Source organism: Vulpes vulpes, chromosome 2 (genome assembly GCF_048418805.1).
Source record: "Vulpes vulpes isolate BD-2025 chromosome 2, VulVul3, whole genome shotgun sequence".
NCBI classification, from domain to species: Eukaryota; Metazoa; Chordata; class Mammalia; order Carnivora; family Canidae; genus Vulpes; species Vulpes vulpes.
The window spans coordinates 18,898,440-18,910,873 of record NC_132781.1 but is presented as its reverse complement, the minus strand read 5'-3'; the positions used below and the strand labels follow the sequence as shown (position 1 = coordinate 18,910,873).

General features: G+C 44.3%; 1 protein-coding gene across 15 annotated transcripts in view; it reads right to left on the bottom strand.

The window, feature by feature from the left end:
- Nucleotides 1-3,270: 3,270 nt before the first annotated feature.
- The window catches only part of GPATCH8 (G-patch domain containing 8), a 119,567-nt gene continuing 110,403 nt past the window's right edge, over nucleotides 3,271-12,434 (bottom strand). For all 15 annotated transcript variants that reach the window (XM_025986912.2, XM_072747025.1, XM_025986911.2 and 12 more), the window contains 2 exons: nucleotides 12,136-12,266; nucleotides 3,271-9,406 (listed from right to left, as the gene is read on the bottom strand). In XM_025986912.2, coding sequence (XP_025842697.1) covers nucleotides 5,524-9,406; nucleotides 12,136-12,266 — 4,014 coding nt within the window. In that variant the 3' untranslated portion in view covers nucleotides 3,271-5,523. The remainder of the gene's footprint in view (nucleotides 9,407-12,135; nucleotides 12,267-12,434) is intronic.

Sequence of the window (12,434 nt, the reverse complement as noted above, 5' to 3'; positions counted from 1 at the left end):
TGTATAGCCCAATATTGTCACATTCCACTGAAGTCTTTTTTTTTTTTTCCACTGAAGTCTTTAATAGGTATTTATTCTGGGGGGCCTTGGTGGCTCAGTCAGTTAAACGTCTGCCTTAAGCTTAGGTTATGATCCCAGGATCAGCTGCATTTGGCTCCCTGCTCAGCAGGGAGACTGCTTCTCCCTCTGCCTCTGCCTGCTGCTCCGCTCCGCTTGTTTGTGTGCTTGCTGTCAAATAAAAAAATCTTTTTTAAAAAGATTTTATTTGAGAGAGAGAGAGAGAGAGAGATAGCAAAAGAGAGCATGAGTGGGGAGCAGAGAGAGAAGCAGGCTCCCCACTGAGCAGGGAGCCTGATGTGGGGCTCGATCCTGAGACCACATGAGCTGAAGGCAGACACTTAACTGACTGAGCCACCCATGCACCCTTAAATAAGTAAAATCTTTAAAAAAGGGTATTTATTCTGCTCAAGGCACTGAGTGATAAATACAAAGATAATGGTCAGGGATCCTTAAAGAACTTAGCTCAGAATTAGGACATGAACACATGTAACTGCAGCAGAGGGACAGTGAAGAATGCCTTGAAGAGTGGACATTATGCCTAACTGAAGTCCTATCTTTGTTCTTTTTGACAACCCTATGAAATAGGTACTATTATGCCCATTTTATAAATGCAGAAACCATCGCACATAGTTTTAGGTAAATTGCCTAAACTTACATAGCCAATGGGTGGCCAAACAAGGATTCAAACACTTGAATCCATGTTCTTCACCATTCTACCATGTTGCCTTCTGTCTGAGAATGAAGAGGTTTTCAGGCACAGGAAATAACATGAGCAAAGAGAGCAGTAGACCATAGAGGTCGATTATAGGGAAAAGGCAAGTGGCCAACTCAGCACTAGGTGTCCAAAGGTGAGGATTGGGGCATGAGGGTAGAATGGAAGGCTGGGGTCAAATCGCTGGAGGTCCTTGAATGCCTCAAGAAATTTGAACTCTAAGAGTTGGAAAATCATAAAGATTTTTTAAGTCAGGGAATAAGAGCTACATTGACCAATTGTGCTCCATTTCAGATGATTACACTGTTTCTCTGTGGATAGAAGGAACTGAAAAAGGCAGGACTTAGTGGGAAGATCAGATGGGCAGCCACTGCAATCCCTTCCATTAAAGGTGGTGAGGCCTGAACCAGGATACTGATGACAGGAACGAGAGAGGGGAGATTACACCATCAGTAACTGGATGTGGTAGGGAGGTGTCAAAGTAATTCAAAGCTTTGGTGCCTGACTGGCTGGTAGGACATACCATCAGCTGAAACTGGAATTATGTGAAGGATCAGACTTGGGAGAAGTTTGATAATTCGAGAATTTGGTTTCTCATGGGTATTCCTCTGGAGCCATAGCTGGTTGATCTCCCTTCTGAGATAGTTGGCAGAGTGCTCCCACTTTCCCATCAACGCAGAGTCCTAGAATTCCTCAATGAATCCAAAGTTTTGTTCAGGTTTCATGAAGTCAATAATTATTGAATTTCAGGGACGCCTGGGTGGCTCAGTGGTTGAGGGTCTGCCTTCGGCTCGGATTGTGATCCTGGGTACCCTGGGATTGAGTCCCGCATAGGGCTCCCCACAGGAAGCCACTTCTCCCTCTGCCTATGTCTCTGGCTCTCTAAATAGCATCTTAAAAAGTATATATATATATATTGAATTTCTATGTGCCTAGCACTGAGCTAGGTGATGTGGAAGATATATAAAAATCCTTTATCATCTTTGATGCTTCCTTGTTAAATCCTTGCATAATTCTCCGTTAATATTTTCTTTGCTCATATTTAAATAGTCAAAATGTTTGTGTTCAACTCTACCTAAAACTCTCTAAAGGACTAAAAAAATAAAAAAGTATAAAAATCAGTTCTTGTCCTGAACTTACAATTTTACTGGAAAGCAGTAAATATAAAATGAATTACACCCAGATTCTGAAGAGCTTACATGGGGTAAGTAAGCTTAAATGGGATAAGGAGTTAGATCCTGGTGAGGCCGGCCGGGAAAATGTGGCACAGACATGAGCTGGTAAGGGAGAGGTGAAGGTATTTCTGGCAAATAAGAATGGAAATGGTTGACAAGGCCTGATTTAGGCATCAAGGGTGTAGAGAGGGGAGTATGTCCATGTTGCCAGGGCAGGTAGCTGAAAAAACCCTTACTGGGATCAGACACCTGCACATGTCCCTGTAACTCTCTCTACAGGCCAGTCTGCCTCTTGCACTGCACCCTGCCTGCTTAGAATGTCACTTTCATTTTCTAACATGCCTTCTTTCTGGGCAGGGATTTTGCTATTTTATGAAAAGAGGCAGATCTGAGCATCCGACATAAGGTTCAAATTGAACAGCTTCTCTTTCCTCAAGGTGAGAACACAGCTGCATGAAAAAGCATGAAAGAAACATTGTACTACTCCTTCCTGAAAGACTGAGGGAGAGAGGAAACTATCACTATAAACCTATGGTTAGCTTTTTTTAAAAAAAGATTTTGAGAGACAGGGGAGCGCACAAGAAGGGGGAGTGGCAGGCTGAATGTGGAGCCTGACCTAGGACTCAATCCCAGGATCCTGGGATCATGACCTGAGCCGAAGGCAGACGCTTAGCCCACCGAATCACCCAGGCATTAGCTTTTGTTGCTAAACTTTCTGTGTTTTTTTTTTTTTTTTTTTTGAAACAGAAGATGAGACCGAGGCTTTTATCTGCTCTAACAATTAGAGCACATTTCCTTTTACCAGGTAGCTCTCAAGCATTGCAGTGTAGTATTAAAAGGGTAAGATTAATCCAAGACTGGTTGGGTATACAAATGTCCATCTCGAAGGCAAAGGCCAGGCAGATGACTCCTATTCCCATCACCCTGAAGTTCATCGCAGATCCTAAAAGTTTCAAAACCAGAAATTCTAAACCCATTTAGTAAGCACCTCCATGCCATAGGTTCTACCACACAGAGATTATATATCTAAACTGAGGAAAAAAGTAGACCTAGAAGAAAATTCTTGTGGGAAAGAGTGGAAAGGAAGTGCATTCCAAGACATACCACCTAAGACCGAAAGGAAATTAACCACTATTGTTTCCTCCTATGGCAGTTTTTCCTCTATACTTGGGCAGGCTGTCTTGAGAAGCTCAATTCCAAAAATCATAAGCAACTCGTTCACAAGAATCTATTCCTTGATTACTTCACGTTATTTGTAGCCTGTAACTCCATCCCTTCCCAGCTTGAATGGATGGGGCAACAATCACGACAGACTCTGCCAAGTTTCCACAAATCATTGGTTTATTAGAAAGTTCCTTTCCCTAATTTTACAGCATATATATCTCTATCATATGTGATAAAGTTAAATACAATCTGTAATGCTTGTAAGTAAGGATAGGTTATTTTATTTTTCCTTTAAGTTTTAAAATCACTATTCTGAAGGTTTAAAGAAAACTGCCCCCAGGAAGGTAGAGAGGCAGCCAGAGTATGGCTCAATCTACAAGCTAATGGGAAGCAGCACAAAAATGTTAATACTGTATTATTTAAATATTTACATGGGCTGAAAGCAAAGAAAAATGAGTCCCTTCACTTCAAACAGATGATTTCATTTTTCCAGTGCTAGTTATCAAAAGTGATGCTTCTCACTCAGATGAGGAGAACTGAACAGGTAGGAGGCTCAGTCAAGAGCCTTGTTTGCCCTTGCTTCTCACTCAAAATTTTTTTCTTTTGGGAATCTGAGAAGAAAGGCAGAATGCAGAGCCTTGGCCCAAGTACGTATGGTTTGTTTCTTCCTGTTCAGTAACCACCCAATTCTAGCCACAGGAATAGGTAGGGAAATGCTAACTATGCCAAAGATGAGACCTGCAACATAAATGGGTCAGTATGTTAATTAGGTCTGAGAGCCCAGGTGAAAGGCAAGAGGAGGAAGAGGAATTGAGGTGGTGCTTCCTCTGGGAGGTGTCATGGGAGAAAAGGAAAAAGAAAATCTTCACTGCTTAAACTAAGCTGGGCAGAAGGCATGGAAACTATGAAGCAAAAGAATCTGCAGTATCTGTAAATGTGCTCACCTCCCAACAAGAGGAGGAAGAAACTGTCCCAACTCTATGACCCTTAAGTCTACTTCTACTTCAGTTTCTAGCCAACCCAAAAGGCACATTAAAAAAAAAAAATTGTCAAGAGGGGGGCTAAGTATTAGGAAGGCAAATGGACTGCCTGGAACAAGGCACCCAGGAACCCTCTCCCTCTCCCCCCCAGGACAACCACTCTGAATCTCACTGCTTCCAGAGAATAAAGCTCTCAAATCTCTCCCTCCTCTGTGGGCCTACCTCCTTCTCTGTATAAAACTGCAAAGCACGAGGGAGATGTCATAACTGAGGATCCCTCTGAAACCCTCAGCCGACTGCTGCCCATTAGTTCAAAAATCCCAGTGCGGGGCGCACCACTTACTGCAAATTAAACATTTTGTCCCAGCAAAAAATGTTAAACAATGTTCCTTTTTTTTTGTTTTAACATTTTTATAGTTCATAACTTCAAAAAATACATGAGCTTGATAAAATATACATGCTTAGTCATTTTTGCATCTAGCAGAAAACAGGTACTTTATTTTTTGTTTTCATTTTATAACCTTTAAAGTTTCTTAATTCAACTAGGGCAAACATATTTACACAAAGCCACCAGAACAAGGATCACTTAAAGAGCTGGATGTAAAAAATATTATTGCAGTATACTACAAATATGGAACCTTTTTTTTTATATGAGCTACAAAAAGCAGCATTTACGTTTATAGAGTTCAGTGCAATTTTTTACATTAAAAAAATCCTATAAATTAAGAAGGAAACATCAACATGACAGAAGAAAATACACCCTTCAGACACATGAGCTCCTCTCTGGGTAAGCACACGGGTGACTTTATGTTCCGCATAGCTTCTATTCATGATAGCATCTTCTTTTCTGGGATATGCAGATATCTCTTCTGGGATGAGGGATATGAGGACAACAGTGCCAATATGTGGCTGTTTGTGTGGGAAGTGGATTGAACAACAGCCTGAGTAGCATCTAGTTGCAGGTCAGACTCCCTTTCCACCTCACCCGGGATAGCATAAGGTCACCAAGGGATGGTCAAAGACACTGAGAGCGCAGGACCCGATGGCCAAACCGCCGGCCAGAGAGGAAGAAAATGTTTCAAAATTTACAGAAGGGGAGAGCAGAGGATAAAAAGTAGAGGGAGGAGACGAGTATCCAAACTCGAGTTTGGAGATGTTGCCGCAGAGGGGTGGGGAGCACTTACTGGTGTTCCCTAGCTTGGAAACACAGGAGGAGGGACAAACAGAAAGGGGGAAGGGGGAAAAAATCCCTGATAGTAAACCCAAAGCAAACCTCAAATCTAAAACCACCCCTGCAAGCCAAAACTTGATTCTTTGGCTGTCAGACACTGCCCATCCCAGCTTGTACTTGCTGGTATTAATGGCTCAACACCCCCGAGGGAAGATATATGGGTCACCTTCCCTGGCCCTACCTGGGCTCCCATCCCCCAACTCATGTGCCATGGCTAGGCGGATGCTGCAGGTCTTGACCTGAGAAGATGGGATGAAGTAGTGGGTGAAGGTGGAGGGCAGTGGCAGCTGCCGCAGCAGGCCGTGGAGCAAGCAGGGTAGGGTAGAGGGCAGCATGTGGGACAGGATGGAAGGTGAAGGGCCCAGGATGAATGGCTGAGGCAGGAATGATGTGAATGGGATGGCTAGCAAGAAAGGTGGCGGGATGGCCAGGGATGATTGAATGAGTGAGGTGGGACAAGGAAATGGGGGTTAAGTGGGGCTGGGGAATATGATGTACTTGGGCAAGTGGCTGGGGATGAGGGTGGGGGTGAATTCCAATTGCAGCAGCAGCTGCTGCCGCATGATGCTGTAGGATGGCATGCTGAACAGTTGTGATCGAGGTGGCAGAGGCTGTAGCTGGCTGCTGAATGTGGATGGGTTGCAGGGCTGGAGTGGCTGGGGCCAGGGCAGCAGAGGCTGGAAAGGCCTTTACTTGCTTGGCCAGAAGCTGCTGTTGGATGTGTTGCTGTGCGGCTTGCTGGAGCTTGCTGTACTTCTCCATTTCCTCAGGAGTGAAGGTGATAGGCTGGCTCTCCAGAGGGGCCAGGGAAGCATCCTCAGCCCCATCAGCCGACTCAATACTAGGATCCCCACTGGGAGGTGCATAACTGGGGAAGTGCTCAAGGTCTGGCGCTATAGGCAGCAAGCTGGATTCCACAGGGCCTGGCTGACTGCCACTATCCAAGGACTCTAGTGTGTCCCCATCACTGGGGTCAGGGAGGTAGTTATGGGAGATGGTGGGGTCCCCAGGATAGCAGTCAGAGTGCACTGGGGTGCCTAGTGGAGCCACAGGATGATCAGCAGTAGCTTCTTCAGACTTTGGCTCTTCTGGGGGTGGGTCTGATAAGGGGCCAGCTGTTTCCTCTGAAGGGAACTGATGTCCAAATGGGGCATCGCTACTCCCTGGAGGCCCTTCTTCTGTCTCTGACTGTTCTTGCTCTTCCCCCCTTTCTAAGCCAGACTCTTCACATTTCTTGGTGGTGGGTTTTCGGGTAGCTGGGAGCTTCCCTATTAGTGGAAGGACAGGCTTATTGCCAAGAGATGGGGGGAGCTTAGGGCCAAAGTAACCTTGTGGGGGGTCTTTGAGTTTGAGCCCAGCTTTATTAGGGGTGGCCAGCACCTCCTCACTCACACTGGGTTTCCTCTCTACCTTCCTTGACTGGATTTTCTCCAGCAGCAGTTTGGCAGTGACGGAATTCTTGTCTTCAGGGCTGCAGTCACCTTCGGACCCCCTTCCTGTGCCAACATTGCTGTTCTGGGAGGGTGGGCCTGTCCCTTTACCATCATCTCTGCCATCTTCTTTCTTCCCAGGACCTTCTCCCCGGCCTGATCGGAAATAGTGGGGAGACTGAGAGCGGTAGATTTTAGAGCGGATGAAGTCTCGACGACCAGAACGCCTCTCCTCTGGGCTTTCATGACCCCATGATCCCTTCCTGGAACCCGATCTCTGGGAAGGGCTCCTGGTGCTCCGGCTGCGGTCACGGCTGTAGCTTCGGCTCCGCTGCCAGCTGTGGGCTGTGGTGCTGCGGCTTCTCCGTTTGCTCCGGCTGCGGCTACAACTGCTGCTGCGACTGCGGCCCCGGGACCTTGAGCGCTCCCTGGTGTGACTCCGAGAGCGGCTTCGGGACTGGCTGCAACTGAGGCTATAGTCATCATCGGAAGAGGAGTATTTGTGCCGTTTGGACCGGTGCTTGGAGCTGGCATAGTCAGAGTCATCAGAGTCATGGGAGCGCTTGGAGTGCCTTCGAGATCGATCACTATAGTCACTGTAGCTGTCATCAGAGTAGCTGCGCTGTCTACTATAGCAGCTCTGATCTGAAGAAGCATCTGAGCTACTTGAGTAAGAACGCCGGGAGGAACGATGTGAGGAATGGCGCCGGCCTGACCGGGAGCGGCTACGGGACTGCTCACTGCCTGAGTCTTCTTCCTCTTCCTCCTCCTCACTGTACTGGGAAGGAGATTTCTGGTGTAGCCGGTGTGAGGAAGCATCATCACTGTCCTCATCTCCACTACTGGGGCGACTCCGATGGCTGGATCGGCTACTCCGTTTGGTGCTAGTTCTTCGCTGGCAGGACGAAGTCAGAGGCTCACCTCTGTGTTTCCTGCCACCATGATCCTGGGAATCACCACCACCTCCACCTTCATCCTTCTTGCCACTGCTTCCTTCTTCAGCCGGGAGGGGTCTCCGCTGGGAAGCATCTTGAGCTCGCCTCCGCCGTCTGGGCGGTGCAGGGCTACCACTCCCAGGGGGCTCTGGTTTGGGTCCCCGTTCAGAATCTGCTGGAGCTGATGACTTATTCTTCTTTCGTTTTCGTTTCTTGCGCTTCTTAGACTTCTCCCCAGACTCTGTCTTAGAGCTTTTCTCTTCTGGGTCAGCCTTGTGTTTCCGTTTGTGTTTGTTGGATTTTTTGTGTTTCTTTTTCTTTTTGTGTCGGTGGGACTTCCCAGATCGTTCTTTCTTGCTAGGAAGGCTCCTCCCTGTGTCCTCTGTCTCTGACCCCTGGCTACCCCCAGGTTCCTGCTTGTTCAGATTGCTACAGGCAGACCCTGAAGCAGGTGCATCCATTCTGCCTCCCGAGGAATGTTCTATATTCTCTCCTCCTTCCTTGATTTTATTTGGCTCACCAGCATCAAGGCCTTGGAGATGGTCCTTTGAGGAGCCTATGTCCTTTGGTTTTTCTGTCCCTTTAGCTCTGGCATCTTTGTTCCTTGAAAGTTTAAAGTCAAAGTATAAAGGGTTACAACTGTATGAAATGGAGGGTTCTGCCTTAGTAAAAATTAAAAGTTCTGATGGCCACTGGAGGGCAGTGCTTTCATCTTTGCTCAAAACTGGAAAGAAGGGACCAGTAGGATGTTTGGGTCCCTCCTGGCTTTCTTTCCCTGCTGTGGTGATCTGAGAAGTTTCTTTAGAAGGGTTAGACTCACACATTTGGTTCTCTGAAACCTTCTGACTTGCACTCTCTACATCCTGCTCACTCACATCCCCTCCTGAGGACTTCTTTGTCTCAGCTTTGCTTCCAGGCTCTGAGGGCTCTGTGACACTGGTTTCTGTTTGTTGCTCAGAGACTTCATCAACTGTCTTCTCTGCTCCTTGGCTTACTGCCACCTTGACACAGCCCTTAGGCTTGGGAGAACTACTTTTTTTGCTCTCTAGGGCATTTTTCGGGTGTATACTATTATCACCTTCCATTTGTTCACTGGCTCTCATAAAGAGTAGGAAGGGGAAATTTGGTTTTACTTTGCAGTGTGCTGGGGGAATGTAGTGGTAATACTCTGGCTCTGCAGCCCCAGCTCCTTCTTCTCGCTTCATTCTTTTTAACTTAGATAATGTTGAGGCAAGGGACCCTCCATCCTGAGGGTCTTCATCGTCTTTTTTACCATCAAGATTACTGCTACCATCAGAGTCTCCCATCTTCTGTAGTCCTTGATCAGAACCCTTCTCATCGGCTTTTGATCCATCTTCAGAGGTCCCTTCCTCTGCATGGTCCTTGAAAACTGATGCTATTGACTCGAGTTTGACAGGAGCCTTCTTGGCAAAGGAAAATGACACTCCCAATTTTTGCAGTGGGGTCCCTACATTATTCTTAATGCCAAAGCTGATGCCTTGGGAAGCTAACCCAGGGGCCTGTGTCAGTCCAGTGGTATTAGTGATTTGTACTGCAGTGAAAGGGCCTCCTTTATCTGTGGAGAATTCAGATCCTGGGCCACAAGTGGCAGTGGCACTTGTGCCACTGTTTGTAGCTGATTCATCTTTATCATCATCTCCACCTTCTTCATCTACAGCCACTGTGGTTGGTCTGAACATGGGACCACTTCCAGGTGCACTACACAATGGTTTAGAAAAAAAAAAAAAGTTTAGGCGCACATTTCATACTTCTTACTTAGCACTTATCTCTTATGTTCCACCATTCATTGCAGTAGGCCTCAAAGACACTAAGTGGTGGCTGTTTCCTAGCCTTGTACTAAAAAGAGAACTTGCTCTGTGAGTTTAGGCAAAGTCTCATACTGTTAACCTACTAATTTGCTGTATTTCCAGTGCCAGCCAGTTACTACTATTTCTTCCTAAACTGATTAAAATTTAAAAAGGAAAGACAATTTTCTGTTGTTACCACCTAGTATGGTTGACCCATCCCATATCTATCTATCTATCTATCTATCTATCTATCTATCTATCTATCATCTATCTTTCTTTCCATTTATTTATTTATTTATTTATTTATTATTTATGAAAAGATTTTATTTATTTATTCATGAGACACACACACACACACACACACACACACACACAGAGGCAGAGACACAGGCAGAGGGAGAAGCAGGCCCCATGTAGGGAGCCCGACATGGGACTTGATCCCAGGATTCCAAGATCATGCCCTGGGATGAAGGCAGGCGCTTAAATCGCTGAGCCACCCAGGCTGCCCCTCTTTCTCATTTTTAAAAGTTTGTTTATTTATAAGTAATCTACCTCTATACCCAATGTAGGGCTTAAACTCATGATCCTGAAATCAAAAAATCACATGCTCTACCAACTGAGCCAGTCAGGCACCCCGTTCTTCTTTCTTACTGAAACATCCTACCCATCAGTATGCCATCAAACATGTGTCTGAACATCTATTTACAAAGGCTGAATTTCACCCAGCTAAAACAAAACAAAACCAAAAACCCTCTAATTTCCTCTGTATTTTCAAGTTTCATTTTTTAAAATGTGGGTATTTTCTGAGTTCAACATAGTCAGAAACCTCCACCATGGTTCTCTATGGTAGTCTATGGTTAGTATGTCTGTTTCAGAAACGTAAGAGCCTGTACCTATTTCTTGGGCACTACACAAAGCGTTTGCTTTGGTTTTGTGGTAATTTCTGGGCATTCTATACAATGATCATGATGCTATCAAACACCTACGCAGCTTTGAAAACAGGAACATGGAGGAGCCTCAAAGCCAGTATTTTAAACTCATCATGTCTGAAATTTTTAGTGTGTAGACTATACACTTGAGGTACCTTTCAAGCCAAACTCAAGAAGTGAGGAGAATTAGGTATCTGTTTGGATGAAGCCTCGTTATCTGATTCCTAGCTACTAGCTGTCTTAAACTCAGGAACTAAATATATTTGGATAATGTGGTATCCCTTGCTATCTAGACTCTCGGTAATGGAAGATATGAACCCAAAAGATTTACATAGCAAGAGATATTTATACTGTGCCACAAAACCCACCCTACAGCGAAGAGACCCTCAAGGTGAATAAAAAGGGATTTTATTTTTATTTAGTCTTTGCTATGTTAATTTCTTCAATAACACTTATTGTGGGATCATGCATTAATTCTAGGACAGTGAAATACTTGATGATGGGTCAAAACCAAGAGATCACTTGGTCATCTTTTAACTGTTTACTTAATAAAACTGAGAAGTACAATCCACCTGAAGAAAAATATGTATTAAAATATGTCTCACATTATAAAGTGACCTGGTATATACTTTTTGAAGAGGTACCCTTGCAATGTACCCAAGAGGAATGTGTTGGGATATAAAAAGCTGCCAAGGTTTACAGGCAGCTTAACTCAACATTAGAGCTCACTGGTTAATTCTGTTTCAAAACTCATACTACATGTACTCGCTCTTCCTTCTTCCTCTAAAACACTAGAGAAGTAAATAAGTAAAAAAAAAGGATCCTGAGACAAAAATGAACTTAGTAAGTCCAGGAACTTGGAAATTGGCCCCAAGTTGGCTGTGAACTTTTGAAAACCACAATCATAGTTTCTCTTTCTACTATAATCAGTTCCGTCCTTTGGTCCTGGCTAGCCATTAAAAACAAACATGGGGGCCTAAGTCTCTCTGATCGAGGCACATACATCATGAATCCTCAGATGCTCAAAGACTGGGTCCCCAAAGTCTAGTTGCTTGGAAATTCAGCCCTAGGTAGGGCAAATTCCATCTAAGGCTAAATACCAGCCCCTAAATTGATAATAATCAAGAATCATGAAGGAAGGTTAAAAAGAACACTCAAGAAGGCAGGAACCTACAGAGAAATAAATGGATAGAATTCCCTAGGTTTCAGTGATTAGAATGGACTGTATAATACTTAAAAGGAAGTTAAAACACTTGAATCTCTGCCCCTACTGTTTATAAAATAGAATACTGTAATATGTATACTTTTCTATAAAAAATAGGTTGGAGAATAGGAACAATATTTGTATAATTTATTGAGCATCTTCTATGGCACTCTTTTATAAGGCATTTCTGATGTAAAGATAAACTACTCACAATGACTGCCAGAAGTAAACTGTTATTATGATCTCCCATTTTACAGATAAGGACACCAAGGCATAGAGCTTAGATAGCTAAAGTCACACAGATAGGCTATGGCCTCAGAAGTGTACACTCATTCATAAATCAGTATATTATACTCTAATAACAGATACACTTTCAGTTTGAAAGATTTACTAATAATAATTCTTAAGTCTTAATTTAGGTCTTACAGTTATAATCTTAAATCTATAATCTTAAATGTTAAGGATTAAAACTATCTAATAGAACTCTCTGAGAGAAAATATCCTCACCATTCAGCTTGTTTCCTTTGCTCTGCCAATTCATGGAGCCGCCGAAGGGCTTTTTCCTGTTTCTTCTCATCTTTGCGGGATCTCGAAGAGACATTTCGAGCAAACTCTCTCTGCTTGAGATCTTTCAATCTCTGGGGTAACAAAAAAAGGGGAATAGAGGGTGGGTGATTTAAAATAACGTAGGGGTCCTGAAAACAAGGCCTTTAGAATATTTACCTCAATCAGTGGTTATAGTGCTAGCATAGAACACACTGTTACATTCTTACAGTAATTGAAAACACAATGGCTGATTACTTTGG